Genomic DNA, 24,948 nt, shown 5'->3' with positions numbered 1-24,948 from the left:
TTGAAATGGTAAATTCATGTTAATAGATACTTCTCTCCTACTTTGTGTTCCATAAATTAATTCTCTATTTCAAAAAGCATTCATCTAGGACATATTGGAAAATCTTAAAAGAATGAATATGTGAGCAAATATGTGGTTGTTTACAGAGTTTGGGAATAACAGAAAACCAGTCTGTAACATGAGACTAAAAGTACGCCTCAGACTAGCAGCATTGGGAAATTCTGGGAGCATGTTGGACTTCCAGAAGCTGCAGTTTTAACAAGAGCTTCAGGCAATTTCTATGCACATTAAAGTTGGAGAAGAACTAGTCTGTATCCTAAGTCATGGGATGCAGCACATGGTACAATAATATCAGCCACTATTATTTCTTCTCCTACTACCATTATTAATACCACAGTAAGTCCTAAAGAGCTTATGTTTTTAAGCAAAGGTTCCAAAGTCACTTTCTCATCACTCTGCCTATCATATACTACATGTTGTTGTTATTAGGTGCCATCAAGTCGGCTCTGACCCACAGTGACCTTCTCCACAACAGAATGAAACCATGCAAGGTCACAGACTATGTACAATCAGGGAAAACTAAGCACACGGAAGTTACTGTAGTCCTCACAGAACTCAAACTGAGTTCCCTTTAAATGTGCTTGAGGTCTGGGAACAAAAAGCAGTCCGAAAGGGTGAGCTCAAGGGCTGTAGGATAGATGGCATAAGGTTTCCAAGTGAAATTCTCACAGGACAGTTCTAGGTTCCCACAAAGAATGAGCAAATGCATTGTGAAAGAATAGAAATTAGCTCAATTTTGTGGGCCTTTTCTTCATCAATGCAGTTTTCAACTTTTTAAGAACTACTTCCTAATAAGTACAGTGATTGTTCTGTCTTTCAAGAAACTCTATCAAGACCATTATTTTTGATATTAAAAAAAACTGCCATCCACTCTTTGATACTCACCTTCCCGATACGATCACTGAAGACAAATGGGTGTACAAAATGAGGAGAAGAGAGTGGATGATGCCCGGCTACAAAGATATAGTATCTGGGGGCTTAGAGGCTTGAAGTCAAACAAGCGGCCATGTAGGAGGGAAGCAAATAAACCCACATGGAAGAAGCACACCAGCCTGTGTGATCATGTAGTGTCGATGGTTTCAGGTATCAAAAGCTCCAAAACAAACAACTATATCAAAGCGAACAAAGGCGGCTAGAGTGGAGACCCAAAGCCCATCTGCAGGCAACTGGATATCCCCCACAAAGGGTTATCAGGAAGGGATGATTCAACCAAGACGTGGTACACATCATTCCTCTGGTTCCTGAATGCTCCTCCCGCACCACCACCACTACCACGACGCAGTTCTACCTTACAAACCCGGCTAGACCGGAGAACACAAATTGGTACAGATAAGAGCTCCTGACACATGGAATTCAGGAAAACTAAACTCCTCAGGAACAGTAGTGGGAGTAGTGATTTCATGACAGTAGGGGGAAGGGTGAGAAAGGAGGAACCCATCACAAGATTGACTATATAACACCGTCCCCCCAAGGGGATGAATAACAGAAATGTGGGTGAAGGGAGACAATGCATAGTGTAAAATACGAAATAATTACAACAATATATAATTGATCAAGAATTCATGAGGGTGGGAGGGTTAAGGAGAGAGTGGAAAAAAGAGGAACTTATACCAAGGGCTCCAGTAGAAAATGTTTTGGAAATGATGATGGTAACATGTACAAATACCGCATATACTTGTGTATAAGCCGAGTTTTTCAGCACAATTTTTAATGCACTTTTTGTGGTAAAATTAGGTGCCTTGGTTGATATTCGGGTTGGCTTATTCTCAAGTATATACAGTATGCTTGATACAACTGATATATATAGAATGTTATAAGAGCCCCCAATAAAATGACTTTGGGGAGAGAAAAAACTGCCATAATCTTCTGAGCTAAACTTCTCTGCTTTAAATTCAACTGGCCCAGCAGATACAGTCCCTTAGAACTGAGTATTCTGAATGAATTTTTTTAAGGTGCCCAACAAAACAAAGACAACTGTAAATCCATTCATGCACTAACTGGAATGTTAGTAGCAATTTTAATAAAACGTGTCCTCATATGAACATTTTTGCACCTAGTAAAAGAGCTTCCACATATGTAAAATAACACAATAACTAAAAGGAAAAGTACATAAAACCACAACCCCTACTCTAATTAGCAAGAAATTACAGAATGTATTTAGATTGTTTACATAAATGCCCTCATTTGTATGACTGAATTTTAATCTCCCATCTTATTAATATGTACTTATCCCGTCTCTTATGTGTTCTGTTTTTTCCTCCTTTTCTGCATTGTTTTTGATGTAATGTTTTAAGATTCCAGTTTATCTTATTCAATGGGTTATTGATATTTTGTCAGTTGTTTTAGTATACATGTTTAACTCATTACAGTCTATTTTCAAAGTAATAGTACAGCATTTTGTGGGTATTATAAAACATTACTACAGTATCCTTCTCTTATCAGTCTTTATGTTACTGTTACGCTTTTTGTGTGTATAGTTAAGTTCGAAAAAACACGTGTTTTTTGTTGGGTGTTTTTGTTTTGTTTTAAATCATCAATTATCTTTGAGATGATGTGCATCTATTAAACCATGTAGTTACAATCTCGATGCTCTTCATTTCTTTGTGTATCTCTATTTGACCTGACTGGGAAGCTTTAAAACATTTTTAATTGTGCAACTGATGGTGATCAAGTTTTTTACCTTCCATGTGTCTGAAATATATATATATACATTTAGGGTTTAGAAAGATTGGCTAATTTGTTTGTTTTACTTTTCCATTGAGAACTACAAAGCTACTGCTCTTTTAACGTCAGACTTCCACTGTTTCCAAAGAGACTCCTCTCCTGTTATCTATAGTCTTCCGTATTAATGTCGCATTTCTGATGGGTACGTTTAGGACTTGTTTTGTTTTGTATTTTAAAATATTTTTATTCTAGCTCCTTGTTCATTGGAGTTTGTGAGTTTCTTGTAACTGTGGGTTATAAAAATCCACTACCATCAAATTGATTCCAAATAGACTCTTTAGAAAACTGTCAAGCCTGTTAATTTTCATCAAGCAAACAGGCCTGGTGTTTCTCCCGAGGAGCAGCTGCTGATTTTGAAAAGTTGGCTTAGCAACCCAAAGTTTAATTCACCTGGGGCTCCTTACCGTACATTATCGAACATAAAGCAAACTCATTTCCATTGAGGCAATTTTGACTCATAACCAACCTACAACTGGACAGAAAAGAACTTTCCCTCCTGTAAGTTTCCAAGGCTGTAGATCTGTAAGGGAGCAGAAAGCTTCATCTTTTTCCCTTGGATTGCTTACTGAGGTTAAGCTGCTGACCTCTGGTTAGCAGTCCAACATATTATTATAGAAAACGACAAGATATAGAAAAACCACCAGCTATTATTCCTTATAATACTTTTTCAAGCCCCTTCCTTTCTTCTCACATTTGGGGGCTTCGTTTGCATATATACTAGGCTAGTCTATGGTTTCCTCAACTCTTCTGTTTAGTGCGGCTTTTTCCCCCCAAGGGTTTTATCTCTAAATTCATTAATATTTTCTTTAGGTATCTCCAATCTGCTACTAATCCCATCTGCTGGCTTTTTAATATCAGACATGTTTCTCATTTCACATGTCTCTGTCATACTTGACCATTCCTCATCCTTGAGGCGAGCACCTAGCTAAAATACTGTTTTAAAACCTAGTCTACAATTCTATCACCATGTCATTTTTTAATCAGATTGCTTTTTATTCTCATTATAGGTTGCTCTCATTTCCTACTTCCTTACCCGATGGTAGTAGTACGGGTTAAGCTCTCTGGGCATGATCTCATTACCAAAACAAAACAACAACAAAAGCATTGTCCTTGAATCAATTCCAACTCATGGCATGAACTTATTGGGCAGAGCCTCATCTTTCTCCCTTGGAGCGGCGAGTGGGTTTGAACTGCAGGCCTGTAGTTAACAGGCCAATGTGTAATCGACTAGGCTATCAGAGCTCCATTATTTAGTTAGGTGCTGAAAAATTCTGTAATCCTAAAAAAAATTGTTGACCTTTGTTCTATGATACAATTAATTTATTTAGAAATAATTTGATTGTTCCAAGTGTTCTTTAAACTTTGTTGTGTGTGACCAAGGGTGAAACAATCCATTACTGGCTCTGAAGTTGGCAGTTAGAACCCATCCAGAGGTGCCTTGGCAGAAAGAGGCCAGGTGACCTGGTTCCTAACGGTCACAGGCCTTGACCACCCTACAGAGCAAGCACAGATCACCAGGAGCGGAAACTGTCTCAACAGTAACCAACAACATCAGGAACAGCTTAAGAAGCCTTCAACCTAGACCTAATTGCACTTTGGACATCTTATCACAAGAGACCAGTCCCTGGAAAACAACATTATGCCCGGTAAAATGAAGGGTCGCTGAAAAAAGAGATGCCCCTTAAGGAGCTGGATAAGCACAGTGAGTGCAACAATGGACTCAAACTTAAGGCTTGTGCTGCTGTCCAAAGGGTCACTGCGAGCTAGAAATGACTCGACGGTGCCAGAAGTGACCATCAGAGTATACGACCAAATCCCTTGTGAATTACTAAGGTGTTTTCTCTCTTGTTGGTACAAAGCCTGAGGATTGTTCTTTCTGTTCATTTCATATGATTCTTCCTTTGATTTGGGGTAACCTCTTCACACACATGCTTTATCAATACTCAGGTAAATACCTGATGGGGACCTTCTGGAAAACTGAGGAATACCTGGGCACACACAGGCTCTCTGTCCCGAGCCCTCTCTCCTGGTGATTCTGTACCTTGCCCATCTGCACAATTCTTTTGTAAATTAGCTTACAAGAGCTTATTTGTAAAGTAGTCTTGGCTCACAAGAGGCCCATCTCCATGTTCTCATGTGTTGGTTCCCCATCTGCTGTGGCTGCAAAGTCTTTTTGACTTTTCAGCTGAGAAATCTGTAGTACTGACTTTGTTTATTTGAAGGAATTGAAGTCTAGTGCCTCAAATTGTTGTTTCATTTCCTATTCAGGTTTTTTTGTTGATTCAGGTATAAAAATTAATCTGTTCTCCATCCTGTTCATAAGTGGAGTTTCAGAAACATGTGTTCAGCTAGTTGAACAGATACAGATCATGACCTTTAAATCGACAGTTTAAAACTATGGGTTCTCAGGCTTAACAAAGCTGTTGTCAAAAGGCTCCGTGGCTTACTATGAAATAAGATAACACCTTGCCCCTGTAAGAAAGCTAATAATAAAAAACAAAGCACTAAAACAATTATAAATATTAGAGATGATGTAGGTTGAGTTAGACCTTAATCTACAGTTAGTGGGAGGGTAAAATGGTTTAACTGTTACAAAAATAGTATAAACATTTCTCAAAGAAATAAAAATAGAACCATTTTATGACTCAGCAATTCCACTACTGAGGGGAAAAACAAAACAAAAACCATACTGTCACTGAGTCACTTCTGACTCATGTTGTTGTTGCGTGCCGTCAAATCAGTTCAAACTCACAGTGACCCTATTCACAACAGAACGAAACACTGCAGGTCCTGTGTCATCTTCACAAATAGGTTTATGTTTGAGCTCATTGTTGCAGCCATTGTGTCCACCTGGTTGAGGACCTTACTCTTTTTTGCTGTCCCTCCACTTTACCAAGAATGATGATGTCCTTCTCCAGGGACTAGTCTCTCCTGATAACATGTTCAAAGTATGTGAGATGAATGAAGTCTTGCCATCTTTGCCTCTAAGGAGCATTCTGGCTGTACTTCTTCCAAAAAGAGGTTTGCTCTCTTGGCAGTTCATGGTACTTTTTATATTCTTTGGCAATATCATAGATCAAATGCATCAATTTTTCTTTGGTCTTTCTTATCCTATATCCATGACTCATAGTGACCATATATAATGCTTACAAGCTGTAAATCTTTATGGGAGCAGGAGAGCCTCATCTTTCTTCATTGGAGCAGGTGGGGGGATTCAGCTCGCCAATGTGTGGTTAGCAGTCCACTGCTTACCACGCAGTGCTATTAGGGATCCTTAGGGTATAGCCTCTCAAAGACTAAATTTACCATGATCGACTCAATGGTGACGCAAAGCTACCCTATCAGGCAGAGCAGACCTGCCTCTATGCTGGCTTTTGGGATTACCACTTTTTTCCCCAAATCATTTTATTGGGGGCGCTTACAGCTCTAATAGCATTCCATACATCAATTGCATGGAGCACATTTGTATATGTTGCCATCATCATTTTCTACTTGAGCCCTTAGTATAAACTCCCCGCCCCCACTACTCCCCTCATAAATCCTTGGGCAATTATTATTATTTTGTATCTTATGCTGCCCATTGTCTCCCTTCACCCACATTTATGTCATCCGTGCTCTTTGGGGGGGGGGGAGGCAGGCTATATATCGAACCTTGTGAAGCGGTCCCCCTTCCTCCCTCTTCCCCTTCATCTTTCTCCCCAGGAGCAGCTGGTGGCTCCAAATGCTGACCCATGTATAACTCACTATGTAACCAGGTTATGCCCCAGGGACCTAAACTAGTGATATGAGCAACACGAACACATTCACTCTATGTTCGACACAGCACAGGTCATGATAACTGAAATGTGGAAACAGCTTACATATACCCATCAACAAGAGTTGCTAAATAAAATGATAAAAAATAAATATAATAGAACGCTACTCAGCAATAAAAGAAATGAAGACTTGATACATGCTACAACATGGGTGGAATTAGAAGTGAAATAAGGCAATCACAAAAGGACAAAAAAGTATGATCTCATTTATATGAAGAGGCAAGAATCAGTAAATACATAGAGACCAATACTACTAGCTGTCACCTGGTGAGTGAGTGAGTGAGTGAGTGAGTGAGTGAGTGAGTGAGTGAGTGAAGAGGCAGCAAGAAAAGACAGAAGGCGAGCGAGAACTCTAGATCAATAATTATTCTCTGGAAAGTAATGGGTTTGGATTTGCAGAAATTGGAACATTAACCTCAATTAAGAGCAGTGATTGTACAAAAGTTCGGCCACTAACCAAAGATCTGCCAAGTTCAAAGCTACCATTGATTTCATATAAGAAAGATGCAGCTATCTGCTCCCATAAAGATTTACTATCCCAGAAATTCTACAGAGCAGTTTTTGTTTGTTTGGTTTTCGGTTTGTTTGCACAACTGATACATTTGACAAGTATCAGTGAGCTATATACCAGAAAAAGAGTAAAATAACTCATATTATTTATAATTTAACAATGGCAGGCAGCCTCAAAATTTTAAAAAGAGGCTAAAGTTGTTAGTACCATTTCAGTGTACACTTCATTAGTTCTTTCGGTTCCAAGGTAGAGCTTTGTGGACTGTACCTTTATCTGTGGGGTTATTGGTTCCAGTCCCTAGGTCTGTGAGTAGTGCCTGGGGTATTAAAAAATTTCCAGTGGCCACCCAAAATGCATGGACTGGTCTCTAGTCCCTGGAGCAGAAGAAGAGGGCAACCCAGGAATCAGAAGGCACTGGACAGATGGCAGACTAACTGCCTCCTCAGCCAAATATTTTGATCAAGACATCAATAGGTGAACTGTGTTCAAAGGGGGATAAAATTATAGTTCAGAATTTCAAACTCTTCCAGAATCCAGATTTCCTGACCTGTTGATATTGGAGGAACCCCCCACTGCTGGCTCTGATAGATTAATGAGCTGAGATTATCTTCTGAAGTCATTTTTAAAACTAAACAACTGTTTAGCTAAATTAGAAAAAAGAAAATATTCTCAGTGAGCTTTGTGCTCCTTTAGGATTATCTATATGAGATCAAATTGCCTACATTAACTCTAAAGCACATATGAGAAGTTCAGAGGATGGGGAGTTTAAGCCAATGGTGGTGAAATAAGATAGTACAGACAGTGGGAACGGTGCCACAATGTGAATAAATGTAGAATCTGATGGATAGGTGTAAGTTCTGCTGTGTATGTTTTCACTAAAAAAATTTAGTGCTCTGCCACTCCCTGGCCATCTTTATTATCTTTCCATCCTATAGCACAAAAATCTCTGTGTTACTCATGAGGCAGAGTGCCCAAGGAATATGGACTGATCACTTTAGTTTTGCCCAACAAATTAAACCGACCAGAATCTGGCATAATCTCAATACATACTTTAGAATAAAAGGAGCTAAGACAACAGATTTCCATGTGAACAGAATAATAAACAAGAGTAAAAGTCTCTAAGAGAAGATTCAAAGACTCGAAGTTGAGAAGAGAGATGTTGAGGAAAATGATATAAAGAAGGAAAACGGATGGAAATCAAGAATCACATTGACATATCAAGAACAGAAAATCAGACTCAACAAAAGCCAGTAATATCAACCAATGCAGAGAAAATATTTGGCTCAGGACAGCAGCTGCTTAGCCAACCACCTAAGCTAAAAATCAAGAATATGCTCTGATACACCCGGAAAATAACACATTGATCACTATATAAACCCACATTAAAATAATTGCTACAATTTGCCAATAAAAGCTTAAGTGTCAACTCAATATGCAGAAGAAAAACATTTTTACGTGTTTCTCTCAGAATAGAAATGTTAGGGTACATATTTTTTAATTACATCATAAAAGGAATTAGGGTTTATTGATCATGCGAAGCCTACAACATACCTACGAGTTCACTTAGTTCTCACAATTAGCTTGTAAGGTAGAAATCCTTGGCAACAGATTTGAGAAATTGAAGTCACCTCAGTCTAAGAATCTAGTTTGTCATAAAAATCAAGATTATTTCATGTCTTTTCCCCAGTAATTGGTAAATCTCACAATCTGTAAAGGAGTAAACTTTTCAATAAATGCAATATTATACACAACATCTAATTTTGGCTTACAGAAACCCTTTGTTGTGCATTTAATTAATAAAATAGATCCATTATCTTGCTCAGAAGATACTCTAGGAATTCCAAACAGCTACCTCTCTCTTAGAAGCACCCAAGATTTCTCAGATTCCTAACATGCTTCCAGGTCAGAATGGATGGATGTTTTTGTGAGACCAGAAGTAAAAAGAAAACACTTATACAGTGCTTACTTGGTTGCATACATTCTGATAAATAACTTATAAAATCTTTTCTCTTTAATTTTCACATAATTATTTTGAAACAAATCTCTTTGCAGATGAGAAATCTCACTCAGAAATTAAGTGTATTGGTGCAACAATATGAAAACCATGTGATCATTCTATGATTTACTTATTTTTAAATGTATAAAATGTGAAAAACATCTTCTTTTAATAAATGACAGTATCATTTTACAAATGCTATAGCACGTTGCCCTTTTACGTTCTGCATAAGTAGCAATAGCAAAGGCTTAGGATTCCATTTATATTTAGCAAGTGTGGGACGGCCGAAAAACCAGTAAGGGGAAGTCACAGTCTGGTTTGCTAATCCAGATTATACAATTTCAATACATGTTTAATATCTCACAAGTTAACGTCTCCAAGCCTCAATTTCCTCACCTCTAAAAATGAAGTTTGTTTTTTAATGGCTTTTTGTTGAGCTGGTTATGAGAATCAAAGATAATGTGATTTTTCATAAACTATATGTGACAAATGTTAGTTATCTTTATTGCTTTTGACAAGAATATGCTAAGTAGGCTTAAACATGTATTTAGTCAGAATCTAACACTGATTTTAGCTTCATGAATGAAAAACGTTATGTACTTATGCAGTATGAAGGAACTCCAAAATATGGTGAAAAAAATTCCGTTCTTTCAATAGCATTTTTCTCAGGAACTTTTTGAAGTCCCTTTCATACAACACTCAAAAGCAATTTAGTAAAGAGGCTGTCAAGAAGGCAAGAGCTCAACAATTATAAAAATGGGACATAAGAGAGATTTAAAGATTAATATGCTTTTTTCCCTCTTGTTAGCTTTAAATATTAAGTGAAAAGATTCCTTAAAGAGAGAATTATAAAAGTCAGTCCTGATAAAGATATGATTTTGGAGACATACACAGTTAAATTAACCTCACCGGGAAGTAAGAAATTGATTTATAGACTCTTTTCTAAAAGATCCATGTTAGAGCATTTCAAAAGGAATTGTCCCTAGAAAGAATAGCAGGACCGCACCACTACAGCTCTGACTGGCTTAAATTAGAGAATCACTACACGATTCCTTTCAGTTTGGATCTATGCTGGCAAGGAACATAAGAAGGAGTTTACCAGAACATAAGTCAATATATTTCTTGCTTAAGAACATAAAGATTAGAATTTTGGGGCAGGTGATGTTTTGAGTACAGCCAAGAATACCAAATAACATTTACTCTCATTGGTTTTTTTAAAAACTAACCTCTTCTTATCCATAGTTTTCTTCACATTCAGAACATTTAGAATGAGCAGTTACATAACAAAACAGAGATTAATGGGAACATAGATGCAATATATAGAAAACACTTACTGTAATTCTCTGTCCCTCCTGTCTTGCTTTGCTATTTAACTGCTTCATCTCGTGTTTTGTACCTGAGATCAAGAGGCATAAAATACTATTTCAAAATTTGTGTGTCCTTACTAATTATTGCATTTGAACTCCTAGTAGCTAAAAGACCTACACCCTTTTCCTCCCCTTCAAGAATAAAAACAATAGCAAACAGCAAACAATCTAGAGAAAATATCTACTCTAAAAAAGGAACACTAAATTTTATCTTTCCATCAATGCTGGCAAGTAGAGGAAAATGAGTTTTTTTAAAACATACTATTTTCTTTATAATTTTATTCACACAATTAGATTTTCCCACTGATATGGGAAAATACATACAAAAATAAAAATAATCTGGTGATTTTGTAACACAACCAGACCTAACTTGTCACACCCTAGATAAAACACATTGAGTTTAATTCAGGAGTGTCCTCATTCTGAAGGGAGAACGAGTCTATGTAATTTTATATCTTCCCCATCACCTAGTTGTACCAGTTTCAGTTTTTTCCTTCATGACACACATTGGTTTCCTTTCTATTTCTTTGGAATCCTGTTCCGACTGGTCTAATCCAACTCTCTTTGATTACCTTGTGCATGGACCTACACAGTAATATCTTAACAGGGCATCATGTTTCTTATTAGTCTTTCAGTTTAGGTCTACTGTCCATGGCTATAAATTTTTAAAATCTTTGTGTCATTTTTGCATAAAGTCTATTTTTATTTAACTCTCTATTGCCCAAAGGAAAGGCTACATCTCTTCTGCAGGAAGGTTCTGTGCCTCATCTCACATTACTCACCTATGAAGTAAGTCAATTTACTATAAAGTAAATTTCTATTATGGCCTATTGGTGTGCCCATCACTCTGTTTTTCCAGAAAGATGCTTTCCTTTCAACCCTATTCATATAAATACTGCCGCTCCTACAAAAATCTGTTCAAATATCCTTTTCTACATAGTCTTTCCTGACCAGCCCACCCTATTTAAAGCAGTCTTCTTTCTCCTTGGAGTTCTATGACAATCAAGGAAATTAATTTAGTAATTATTTTCTGCTTAATAACAGCTTTTCTACTTCTACATTACAGAACTATTTTAGCTTATATTATCTAACACCTTAGACTTGCATTTCTAATCATATTTCCCAATCTTTGAGATATACAGTTGGATGTGCCAGAAACGAAATGCATTTACAAATTTTAGCACCTTTAAAGTGGGAGAGCATACATGGAAAGCATGTTATTGTTCTTCTACCCACAGTGACCCCATACACAGAGCAGATATGCCCAGTGGGGTTCTCTTGGCTGTAATTTTTATGGAGGCAGATTGATAAATCTTTGTCTGAAAGCTGGGTAGATTCAATTAATCAACCTTCCAGTTTGCGGCTCAGTATTTAAATGTTTGTACCAACCTGTGATAAACATAATAGCAGGCAGATGACATTAAATGCCATATTGTAAGACCAGTTTTCAGGTCTGTGTGCTCTGTTGGGAAGGGAAAATAGCAGTTCCCTCAGTCCCTGGATATTCTCATGGTCTCCACAGTCATATGGAAATGACATATGGAACTAGTCCACCATGTGTTCCCAAGACATCAGCCATTATATTATAACCTTTCCTGGGGTCAGTATCTCTCTCTCTCTCTCTCTCTCTCTCTCTCTCTCTCTCTCTCTCTCTCTCTCTCTCTCTCACACACACACACACACACACAATGTATTTTGTATAGATAGCACAAGCAGGGAGCTAAGACTATTATCTTCTATCTAATTATATTACCACTAGTTCCACTATACTGGGGCTCTTAGCCAAGCTCTTCCACATGGATGAAAATATACTGAATACCTGCTAAGAATGGAAAGAGCACTAAGCAAAATTAAAGTTTCCTTTAGCAAGAGATGGCTGGAATAGCCCAGGAGTTGAAAGAGAAAGGACATACTGGTAATCTCATCTTGGATCTGAAAACTCTAGGTCTACTCTACTTGGATTTTTATTTATGTTTGTTTCCCTTGTCCCAATATATGGTTGTGTTTACAACCCCTCAGGCTGGAGTGCCCTCATATTTTTAATTTCTACCTGGCCTGATGCTATTGTCCAAATGTCTGTGAGAATGATCAGTCTCGGTGATTTCAATAGAAACTGAACCATCTGATCCCACCACTGCTACAGGTGGCAGAAGTCATAGAATGTATTAAAATGAAAGGCCTCTAGTCTACTTAGCTCTTAAATAAAAAGGCCCTAAAATAACTTTATGCAGAATAACTAATAGCAGTAAATGATTAGCCAACTAATCATTAAGTAACTGTTTTCCCCCTTCTCCACTAACAGACCCAAACATCCAATTTAGTGAAGTAGTTATTATTATTAGTACCGACCAACCTCCCCTTTTACAAACGGGGGAGGGGGGGAGGGAAAAACAATAAAGGTAAAGAGTAGTTCAGAGTCACATCGCTAGCAAGTAAAAGCGCCAGAAACAGAATCCAAGTAATTTGATTTCAGTGCTCAGGCTCTTAAACTCTACGCTCCCCTACCTCACCACACATTCTACTCGCGAGGTATTTTGAGCATATGTTGTCCCATCGTCTTTCGTAGAAATAGTTGCAGATCTTTCTTCACACTTCCCTCTTTCACTCTCATTTCTTCAGTATATTATGATACAAATCTAAGTCAGTTCTTCCAGGAGCTGGGCAATGCTATGATACGAGATTTTTAAAAGTACTAGCACAAGATTTAGAACATCTTAGCTCACTTACGTCATTAGCTAGTTATAAAGCTTAAGGAAACTTCAACTAATGAAAGTCTCAGTTTCCTCATCTACAAAAAAAAAAAAAAAAAGAAGAACTGGACATTAATAATCACTACCAAACTTCCAAAGTGTCTCTAGGGAGTGATAATGGTGAAACCATTCAATGGTTACCAAAATCCTGGAGATTCAAGTTTACCTAAAGGCTCACTGGAAGAAATACATGGGGTTACCAAGAGTTTGGAAATCAACTCAACGGTAAATGGTAACAGAACGTCCAGCTTTCAACATCCGATGCTACTGTCAGACGAAGAAGGAACAGCAACAGCAGTTATGTTTTGTGAATTCTACAAACCACATCACAGAGAAATGAGGGCATGCTGTAAAAACAGCAGATACTACCAAACAAAGGAAAAACCTCAACCATTTTAACTGCGCAATCTAATGAGTTTTTTAAGCCCACAATAGATTATATTTAACCTGAAAATATACTCAATACCAAAATGCCAAATCCTGGTGAATAATAATACCTATAATGGTAATTCCTGATCATAAGACAATTTCTTTAAAGAGGAGGAACAGGTAAATGAAGGTAGATCTGTGGCTACCTACAAGCACGCTTAAGTTTACTTTGTAAACTAAAGAAGACAAAACTCTTGCATCTTAGAAAGAACACCAACATATAGAATTCTTTTTCCTATGAGCCCCATCAAAAATTGCTAACCAGGGTTTAAACCTCAATGGCATTTCATCACTTCATTTTGAGTTTGGCCAAACTTCACAGCAGAGTTAAGAGGGCAGGGAAACCAAGAAGGCATTGCTCCTTTGAATTTCCATAAACTCAAATGAGCAGACAACATTTTAGAAACAGAATTTGTACGTTACAAAAACACTACCACTGAAATGTCTAATGTTATTAGAGATTTGGAAAAAGTGGTAATATTTTAATGTACTAGCAAGCTATGTTAAATATTAAACAGCTGTGATTACATTTAACCTTCACCAAAAGGTACATATAAAATTATTATGATAGAGATGAGAAAACAGAGTCAAAAATAGGTTATATAACTTGACCATGATCACATAGTACAAATCCGAAGTTTGTTTTCTTCGATGAAATAGGTGCTAAGCAATGTCATCAAGCAGGGCAGTAATTTCTTAACATAACAGAAATTTGAATTACCATTATTATCTCTTATCTATTTCAAGCTTCACTATCTTCAAGTTTGATTCTCTTTTTCTTCACCTTCAAACCCAATTAATGAAGTAAATCTAAGGATTCCTTGCTGCTTCTAAGCACATCCACTATGTAAAAGCATTGTACTAGACAGAGACTATAACTTTTATATGAAAGGGTGAGATCTTTAGCTTTCTAATAAAGGGATAAATAAAAGAGAACGGAAAGTGTTTTACTTATATCTTAACAAATCTAAAAGAAATAAAATATATGTGATTTGAGTAGATGATGTTTATTTATTACCTTTACAGTGGCATGGACATGCAAACACATATTTATCCACACGTATGTAACTGCTGTGTAATTTATACATTTATATGTGCATAGTAATAGAGGGAGCATTCACATAGCACCCACTAAGCACTTCACATATACTCTCACATTTAATCCTCACATTCACCCTCATAAAGGAGGCATTTTCCCAATTTTACAGATGAACCAAGTGAAGCTTAACTAATTTAAGGAACTTGTCTAGAATCACACAGGGAGCTGGCAGCAGAGCTGGGACTCCTAGTCATTCAGAGTTTGTGATCTTAATTACTGCCTGCAGGGTGAGGGTAGGGTGGACAGACTAAAATTAGAATAAATCATCAACATAGTAGTGAACAAGAAAAATCATGACATCCTCAGGCCTTTGTGCCTGTGCAATGTTAAATAAAGAGTGCTTACTCAGTAAAGAACAAAAAATATGGACGGGAGGGTACAAACTACTACTACACCTCTCATCACGTCTACACTGAGTCTGCTCACATCTTTCAGCCTCTTATACTTTACTTTGATCACCACTGATCACATATTTCTGAAAATGGATGTTCTATTCATATCACAATGCTTCTGTTATCTGTGTGTGTGTGTGTGTGTGTGTATGCTTTCTGCACAGGTGGGAAATGAGTACAAAAATCAATAGTCTAAGAAAGACAAAAGGTCAGAGGGCACAAGTCACAAATGTGCCTCAGCATATTTTGTATCATTTCCCCATTTACTAAGAATGTAACCTTTTCTTCCGTAACCACGATTAGGTATAGCATTTCTATGCCGGTATCTTTGTAATGAAAACTTCAGAAGGATTTCCTGTGAGTAGTTCTGACAACCAGACTCCTCCATTCTGACACCATGAGGCTTTTTTTTCCTTCCTTGATGGCTTTGGGGAACATCAGGGAGCTGGCACAACAGACTAAAACTCGGCTGAAGTGACTTTCTCTGTTTCTAAGCGAATATGGGTAAGAAGTTTGTGTGGCACCTTGAATACAGGACTCAGGAGGAGCTCACATGTGCGCGAGGTTACTAGGAGAAACAACTGTCTTAGTGAAAACCCACCATGCAAAAAGTACACGTAGCAAAAACTTCCTTTAAGAAGCCCTTAAATTAAGTTAAATGCACATGATTACCTATAGACAAAATAGAGTATATAATAAGGATCATGAACCAATTATGACTTTACAGTACTATTAACAAAAAAAATATTCTTTCTCCCTCTTGGAGAAAGCCATGTGAGAGGGAAACTAGTATCCCAGATTATTAAATTCATATAAACCACAGACCTGTTTTTGTTAATTCCACCAGAACTACTAATTTTGCAGTTTTCTGAAACTTTTTGTGACCTACCAAGCATTTTCAAATTTTAAAAGTAAAAAAATTTCCATGTTAGGCATGTAATTGAGTATTACATCTGACCTATGGATAGGTGGGTGTATACATGCGTTTTGGTGGTAAACTAGGAATAGCTGGATATTATTCTGGCTTTTGTAAATAATAAAATAGGATCAAACCATGTGTTACAATCTACGTGCGTAATTTCCTTCTCAACAAAGTTTTAAATTTCTATACCATTGGTTAAATTAACACTATCAATAGAATTACCATGCCCCAGGGGGGTGATTTAAAATGTTCTTTCTCATAAAATCATAATTGTATCTCTAAAGTCAACCAGAGATATAAGCAAATCAGAGACATGAATGGTTTCGGGGCTTGCACTTAATCCTAGCCCCTATCGAAGAACAACTAGTCATCATGCCATGACTCTGCTTAATGCTCACCCTCATGAAGAGACCACTGAAGAGATGGATGCTACAGCAAAGTGTGGTTAAAGAAACCAGATGGTGCCTGGCTATCAGAAAGAACAACGTCTGGGGTTTTAAAGGCTTCTTTGTAAACAAGCAGCCCTTTAAGTGAGGCATCAATTAAGTCTCCATATGGAAGAAGTACCCACTCTGTGTGATCCAAGGATTAAAAAGAATCCAAGTCCAAAACTGAAACTGTGAACAGCAGGTTTGCAGAAGGCTAGAGATGACCATGGAAGCCCCAAATCCATTTGCAGGGACACCCCCACCCCCACCCCGAGCACCACATTGAATTGAGCCTCCGGTGAATCCCCAGTGAACATAGTACGGGGATGTGAACAGCCTTGTTATCAACAGAGAGCAATGTAAACGTTGATTGTGGGAGATGTAGTTAGGTGAAAATGCATTTGATCTCCCTCTTGATCCAACTTGAAGTTGTTTTAGTTTTAATATTTTCAGCCTTCTTTTGATTGAGGTTTTTCTGTTTTATCTAGTCATTGTGGTTGGGTTTTACACAAACTCCTGTATATAAGTCCAGGAGAGGTAAATCTGTAGCGACAGTGACTGAGCTGAAGACTGCCTAGGGATATAACAGAGAGGATGCAAGGCAAAGGGGAGCTAACAACGAGTACGATAAGAAAATGTTCTGAAATAGATTGTGGTGATGATTGCACAAGTCTTAATATGATCAAATGATTCAGTTGTATGGTAAATGAAGTAAACGCCAGTAAAATATTTTTTAAATAAATGCAAAAAAATGTTTAAAAGGAAATAGGATCATCTTAAGTATACACTGTAGACAGATAGATAGATATAGATAGATAAAAAGATAGTATTCTCTTATTTGATCTATAGATTAAATTGGAAAAAGAAAGCAATATTTATTTTTCTAACTCTGGAGGCAAACGTAATTTCAGGATCACCATTTCTAAAGTGTTTAGATAACTATATTCTATTCTCCCAAAATCCTAAGCAATACTCAACTAGAAAACTTGAGAAGTAAACATTAAGCTACAAAGGCTCCCTTTAATACATTCTAAGAAATAATGTTATCAGAGAGTAACTTAAGTCTGAAAGAAAACAATTCACTATTACTACAGGTTTCACACTACGTAAAGCTCCTACTCTCAAAATTGAATCAGGAAACACAAACTTTCCTATTTACAATATTATTCAGAGAATCATAAACTTCTGAAGCTGGAACGAAATTTGGACAACCAGTTTAGCTATTCCCAAGGTATAGCAACGTGCCCAAGAGCAAAAGGCTAATTAGTGGTGCAGTTTACAGTGAGGTCCAGTGCTCTTGACTCCACAACCCAGCACTCCCAGGTGCTGGTTCCATAGGAGGGAACACAGAAACCCATGTCTTCCCTTACAGCTTTCTGGAGTCTACAAGACTATTTCAATTCTTCCCAAAGCATTTAAAGTAAAAGGGACACAAAGAAGTTACTTTAACTCAGTATTTCTCAATACAAAACAGTACAACCAATATTGAGACTGTAAATTCCAATCACATACGCTGTTTCCTCCTCCTTCATGAACCAATATGCTCCGAGGATTTGGTGGTGCTCAGTGGCACTCTCAGGTTAGCACTGGTGGCTGACGTAAAGCTGGCAGTTTAAACCCCACCAGCCAGTCCTTGGGAGAAAAATAAGGCTGTCTTTCTCACATAATAACCTATAGCCTCAGATGGCTGAGTCAGAATCGACTTGACAGCAGTGAGGTTGCTTTTGTTTTGGGGGAATCTTCTCTGGGTTAATTTTGAAAAAAATTTAAAAGTTCCACTGGTCATTAAAAGCATGACACACTTGAAAAGATGTTTCTTAGCTTTACCAGTTTACTGGCGGAAGAGACTGTTTAATTACATTCCTACTCTAATTTTTCCATTCCCCCTCTCAATCTAAAAAGTATGATTTTTTTTCTGATATTCTCATTAAAAATTTTTTTTTCCATGTGTAGAAAGTTAGCTTGTGCCTGTTTCAAGTGCTGACTAAAAAATTGTTACTTGCTGTGTCTTGTTTGATGTGCTTCCAAGAGACAGGGATACAGGGTCCCTGATCTCTTTGAAGTAAGAACAAGGGAGCAAGGCAGGCCGAGAAGCTGGGCTTTGGAAGCCCCCACTCTCCCTCCCAAGCAATAAACCACACAAAAACAGCAAATGACCACAAAAGTATAGGATTGATATCTCAGGAAATCAAGTCACCATATATGAAAGAAATTACTTATACTACACATTTCTCTTTAATGTTCTAATCAAGGGTTGCTAAGCAAACTTACTCTAGATGAGTCATAAGAGGGACTTGGTTGGCCACTTGTTCCCCATGATGTGGCACCTCCTCGTTCATCCATACCTGAGGAGAAAGGGAAGAGAACAATATAAAACCAGAAGGATACCGTTCTTCCTTATATTTGAAAAGGGGTCGGGGTGAGGTAGATGGGAGGTAGCAGCACACAAGCAGAGGGTACTACAGTGCAGCAAGTTATGCTTGTATTTTGATGAAACTGGCTGTATACCAATACTTTACTTAGAAAACAAATTACTTCACAGAATCTTCATCACTGCCCCATGAATTCCCACGTGGTACCCTCCATACAATCTAGATTTTCAGAATCAAAGAGCCAATAAACAGTTGCCAAAACAAATGTAACTACATAAAAAGCCGCAAGCCATTTTATGAAAACTTTTATGCAAAAATAATCATGCTTCCATTAACATTAGGAAAAACAATGGAAACTTATTTTGATGGTTCCTTAATAAAAGTCATTAAAGTTCATTATTTTTATGAATCTCAAATTTCCGTAGCTCAAAAGATTAAGAATACAGCCTATGTGATATTTTAAATACATCTTTAAGAGAAAATGTAGAAAATATAAATATGTGCTGGGCAATAACAAGTCAAAATTCAAGAGAGATACACAAAATTCTGTTAAACCACGTATCCCATTTTCACCAAGTGACCTTAACAGCTTCAATAGCATAAACTGGAAATACATAAAATTAAGATAGTCTACAGGTAAGAGAGCAATCAGTTAGGGAGAACAAGACAGCACTGTCAGTGAACACAGGAATTATCTCAAGGAGGCTGTCCATACCACAGTCTAGGCAGGTTTGCAGCTCGGAGCTCTGTGGCTTGATTGTTAGCACACCCAGACTCCGAGTAAGAAGTCGTGGCTGGCACTGACAAAGGCAAGAGTCATCGTTGAACATCAATGACTCTTTCTGCTGAAAACAAAGGCTGTACAAGCACAGAACTATGACAGGAATAATAAACTTTCTAAAGCTTCACCACCAAGACCAAGGTAGGTGCAAGAAGAGATTATACAAATAAGATACACTTAATACAGAAAGTATAAAAATTAGTTAAATCTGAAAACCCACTTCATTAAAAGATATTCATCAGAGTTGCAATGCAGTAAGAGACGATGGTTTCAGGTTGTCTTCACTATTATGCTCATGTATTCTTTCCTTCCCATTTACAGTATAAGCGCGCCAATTAGTGGTTCCTCAATTGACAGATAAAAACAGTATAGGTAAGAGAACCTTTAAAAGTAATGTCAACAGTAGAACACTTTTGAGTCTTGCTTGGCTTTCTGACAAATTAATTCTAGGAATATTAGAATGAAAAGATGTAATTAATAATTTAGCTAATTTTAAGGTTTACATAATCTTTTACTTAAATTTTTCCTCTAACATACAAAATCTCTTAAATAATTGGTTTACATCCAATAATAGCTTTGTTCCATGCATTACAATTTTAAAAAGGCACATTTTTACTACTTTAAAAAAATTTAAATTTTACACCATGTATTACAAACAATTATTTGTAAATTTAAGTGTCTCCTCCTGGAAAATAAAAAAATCACTACATCTATAGACAGTTCATCTATAGACAGTTCCAGGAGCCCTGACGACACACTGGTTATGTGTTAGGCTACGATCTGCAAGGTCCGCAGTTTGAAACCACCAGCCACTCCTCAGGAGAAAGAGGGGGCTTTCCACTCTCATACACTGTTACAGCCCCGTAAACTCAAGGGGGCAGTTCTACTATGAGTTGATATTGACTCGATGGCAGGGAGTTTGTTTATGGTATAGAGAGTTTACTAGGAAGGTGGAATCTTGAAGAAAGAAAAAAGGGTGGAAATCAAGCTTTCAAGGTATCAAAGAATAAGTCTTTTATAGGCTTGAGTAAACCCAATGACTCAGTCCATCATCTGGCACTGCGTCCTTTCTTATGAAGACCTCGTGATATCAGCTAAGGTGGACCTCCACCCCCATTCCCATTTATTTTGAATTTGGAGACCCCTTCAATTCAGTTAGTCACAGAACTATCTCACAGCTTCTATGCTACCCTTTGCGCCCATCATTATGAGCGCACAGGGTCCTGCACACTTCTCTAGGTACTTAATCACTAGGACAGTATGGAAACCTTTTTTGTTGTTGTTGAAAAGGTGACTGTGGCCGTTACATAATTTCAACTTGAAGATATATTAAATGTAGGGATGGTATTCAAGCTGTCAATCAAGTCAGTCTGATGGAGCCTTGTTGTGGGTGTGGCCTTCTCATAAGGAGTGCCCTGGGAACCTCCCCTTCTCTCTGCCTTCACCTTCTTGCTGACTGATCCTGGTTGCTGCCAGAGCCCTGGAGATGTATCCAGGACCATTGGATACACAAGACTTTGCACCCACTGGCCTGTGATATTCCTGCATTCTGCATCATTGCATGTGGTTGCATGAGTCTGAAGAAAGATGTATAATAGGTACAGATAGCAACTGGAAACACAGGGAATCCAGGAGAGATGACTCCTTCAGGACCAGTGTTGAGAGTGGCGATGCCTGGAGGGTGAAGAGAATGTGGAGTAGAAAGGGGGAACTGATTACAGGAAACTACATACAGCCTCCTTCCTGGGGAAGGGACAGCAGAGAAAAGGGCAGAGAGAGATGTCAGACAGTGTAACATATGACAAAATAATAATAATTTATGAATGATTAAGAGTTCATGATGTAGGGGAGAGTGGGAGGGAGGGGGAAAATGAGTAGCAGATAGGTAAGGGCACAATAGTAGCAGATAGGTAAGGGGTCAATAGAAAATGATTAGGGCAACAAATATACATTCTTGACACAATGGATGGATGTATGGATTGTGATAAGAATTGTAGGAGCCTCTAATAAAATGATTTTTTTTTAAAAAGAGAGAAAGATGTATGTGCTAGTATTGGACTTACGAACTTGAGTTAGCCTGGGCTGGGATGTTTTCACAACACATAATTACTTCTTGATATAAAGTTCTTTCTTATAGAGATGAGTGGCACTAGATTTGTTTCTGTAGTCAACCTGACCTAACACAATGACCTTTCTAGGCCTTATAAGCCTTTTCATTTTCTTTCTACTTTGGTCTCTGTAAAGAAAACAAAAAGATTAATGGTACAGAAATTGAGTACATAAGCATCACTCCAGATTTGTGCATCTCAAAAGGCAAGATCTTCCTGCTGGTAAAAAGATGAATCGGGAGCAAGGCTGTTAGCATCAAGCCCCAGTCCTCCCCTACTTGCCTTTCTCTCTCTCACTCACTGCCATCGTATCGCCTCTGACTCACAGCAACCCTACAGGACAGGGTAGAACTGCCCCTGGGGTTTCTGAGGCTCTAAGTCTTTACTGGAGCAGAAAGTTTCGCCTGCTCCCATGGAATGGGAGGTTGGTTCAAACAGCTGATTTTGTGGTTAGTAGCACAGCATGAAACCCACTATTCAACCAGGGTTCTGTAGACACTTGCCTTTAGACATTTCATATTTACTACCAAAAACCCTGCCACAGTACACTAATGCCGGGCAAAATGAGCAGTAAGTAGGTCTAGCACGAGAAAAATACCTTAGGCAGTCAGTAGTGTGAGGAGGTCTAGAGAGACAAGTAGGAAGGAGATTAAAAAAATAAGTGAAAATGAGATGGTAAGAAAAGCCAGAGGCCAAATATCACTATTTGTCTATCAGACCTAGAAGTCCATTCTTGACAGAAGTTGGAGCATAGGGATCTCCCACCTTTTGATAGCACTAAAATCAAGTTGCTTGTGCCAGCAGTAAGATGTAGTTCAAATATCAAATCATAACACTCTTATAAACAAGGGAAATGAAAGATAACATATTTAGCAGGATTTCCATCTGCTATAAGTTGATTGAATAAATGATTTGATCAAGAAAATCTGATTGGAGACAGCTATGTCAAAAAACCAACACTATGAATCTGTCTTCTCTTCAAAAGTTTCTCTATTCAATTTTATCAGTGAAGCAATGATATTCCTTTAGATAAGACTCAGGGTATAATCAATTATAAAGTAATACACATCTAAAACCACACCACTAACCTGTTTATTATGTTTTTCAGATTTTACATACTCATGAAATAAACTATACCAACTTTTTCCTAGCACTTCACTATAAAATTACATCAATTAGAATGAAATAACAGGATTATTAGTGTATACTTTAATTCTTTAATGGAAAAGGTATAAAAAAAGTTAAGGCATGCCACCTCACATAAAGTGTATACATTAGTTACAGATTTTTTTCTAAGCTTATTTTGAAAATTGAGGTTATGTGCAATCACTGGCTAAATGGAGAGTCTAACCATATACGTTTTTTAAAAGAAGAGTAAGTAGGAATAGTAAGTAGTTAGAATCTCCTTTTCAAAGTAGCTGTTAAAACTCAAGAACAATTTCTGCTTAGCATTATTGAGAACAAAGATTTCCTGGCAGTATATCACAGGTAATAAATACATGGTAAATTTCATCAATAAAATTACTAATTCGGTCTATAACTCCCAAATACATCAATTTTGCTATGACTAGCTGCATCACTCATATAAATACCTTTTAAAATTATCATTTTATTGGGACCTCTTGCAGATATAATAACATTCAATATGTTACGATGTTGTTCAATCACATCAAGCAGTATTGTATGACTGCTATCACAATCAGTTTCAAAACATTTTCTTTCTCCTTGAACTCCTTGATATCAACTTCCCTTTATTTCCTCCCCACCATAACCCCCCTAACCCTAATTTTATTTTTCCCTATAATAGTTTTGGGTTTTGCCATATCGTACACAATCCAATATATCCATTCACATATAATTCTTTTGTTCGATCCCATTGATTGGGGTTTACAGTCATCAATACTATCCACTCCCTACACTCCCCTCCACCCACCCCTTTCCTATACCCTCCGGGAACCATTCCTCCTATTACTGTTTCTGACGGGTTATCTATCTTGGTTTTCATGCACCGAGTGATCTTAAATATACAAACGAACACACATAAATCTAGCGTCATTAATGAGGTAAAACAAATAAAAACCGTAATAGTAAGGGGAGGAATACTAAATAACTAGAGGATAGTTATATGGTTTATCAGTACCTAGTACTAAAAGCACAACTAGAGAGAAAATTCCAGTGGTTTGATTAAAGAGGAGTAAGAACCAAAAGAAAATGCTGCCTGATGAACAGATATGATATGCTCAAGTCCCAGAAGATAGGCCAATACTGGCAAAAGCACACAGCTCGGTAAATCTTTTATAAACAAACCCCCCAATTTCCTAAAGCAAGGAAAGGCCCAGCTGCACCTAAGAAGCAACTGCAACACTTCCTTAGAAAACACAAGAGCACTGCTTCAACATCATTATCCGTTTTCTTCCACTGAGGCACGAATGACACAGTCAGCTCTTGAGAAATAACTCTACAATGTGGCTTCAACCTACCTTTTCACCTTCATTACGTTCCATAAACTCAATGCTGCAAATCCATCAGGGCACTAACCACTCACCAAACACACCATGACTTGTTATATATGCATATTCTGCTCTAATTATTTCCTAGATGGTGGAGTGGTTAGGCGTTGTGCTGCTAACCACAAGGTCAATAGTTTGAAACCATTCAACTCCAGTAGTTTCGGGCTGGGAAACCCACAGAGGACGTTCTACTATCTCCGATAGGGTCGCTGTGAGTCAAATCTGAGTTAATAGCAGCGAGGAGTTTGCTTTTTTCAGTGAGAATATCACAGGGAGTCTCACATTGTTAACACTTTATCCTGAATGCAAGCAGCAGCCACAGCATGCAGGAACCAAAATTCCAGCAGAAACTTGCCATCTTTTTGGTCTGAAGGAAAAAAAGAGGACAACCTGCACAATTACAGTCACCAGAAACTGAGAGAAGACTCCCACAAAAAGGGGGGGGGGGCAAATTTGTGGTATATCGCTACCTATGTGTTTGGGTGCGAGCTGTGGCACCCACAAATCCAAATCCATTTATAGCTCAGGCCAAAGGACTCTAATTGAGAATGCACACCCACAACTTCAGGCAAAAGAGTGCTCTCACTCTGTTTACAGCCAAATTGCAGCAAGAGGACTCATGGCACAGCGGCTAACTGCCAGGCTGCTAATGGAAAAGGTCAGACACCCCCACACCCACCTCGC

At 37.8% G+C, this 24,948-nt stretch overlaps 1 protein-coding gene across 5 annotated transcripts in view; it reads right to left on the bottom strand.

Moving 5' to 3' along the window:
- The window catches only part of TCF12 (transcription factor 12), a 349,715-nt gene that overhangs the window by 207,900 nt on the left and 116,867 nt on the right, over positions 1–24,948 (bottom strand). For 2 of the 5 annotated variants that reach the window (XM_075531944.1, XM_075531945.1), the window contains exon 4: positions 18,765–18,838. In XM_075531944.1, the coding sequence (XP_075388059.1) occupies positions 18,765–18,838 (74 nt within the window). Of the gene's footprint in view, positions 1–10,440; positions 10,503–18,764; positions 18,843–24,948 lie in introns of all 5 variants that reach the window. The other 3 variants (XM_075531947.1, XM_075531948.1, XM_075531946.1) reach the window with 3 other exon arrangements.

The sequence above is a fragment of the Tenrec ecaudatus genome, chromosome 14, assembly GCF_050624435.1.
Source record: "Tenrec ecaudatus isolate mTenEca1 chromosome 14, mTenEca1.hap1, whole genome shotgun sequence".
NCBI classification, from domain to species: Eukaryota; Metazoa; Chordata; class Mammalia; order Afrosoricida; family Tenrecidae; genus Tenrec; species Tenrec ecaudatus.
The sequence above is the reverse complement of the archived record's forward strand: the minus strand, read 5'-3'. Positions and strand labels throughout refer to the sequence as shown.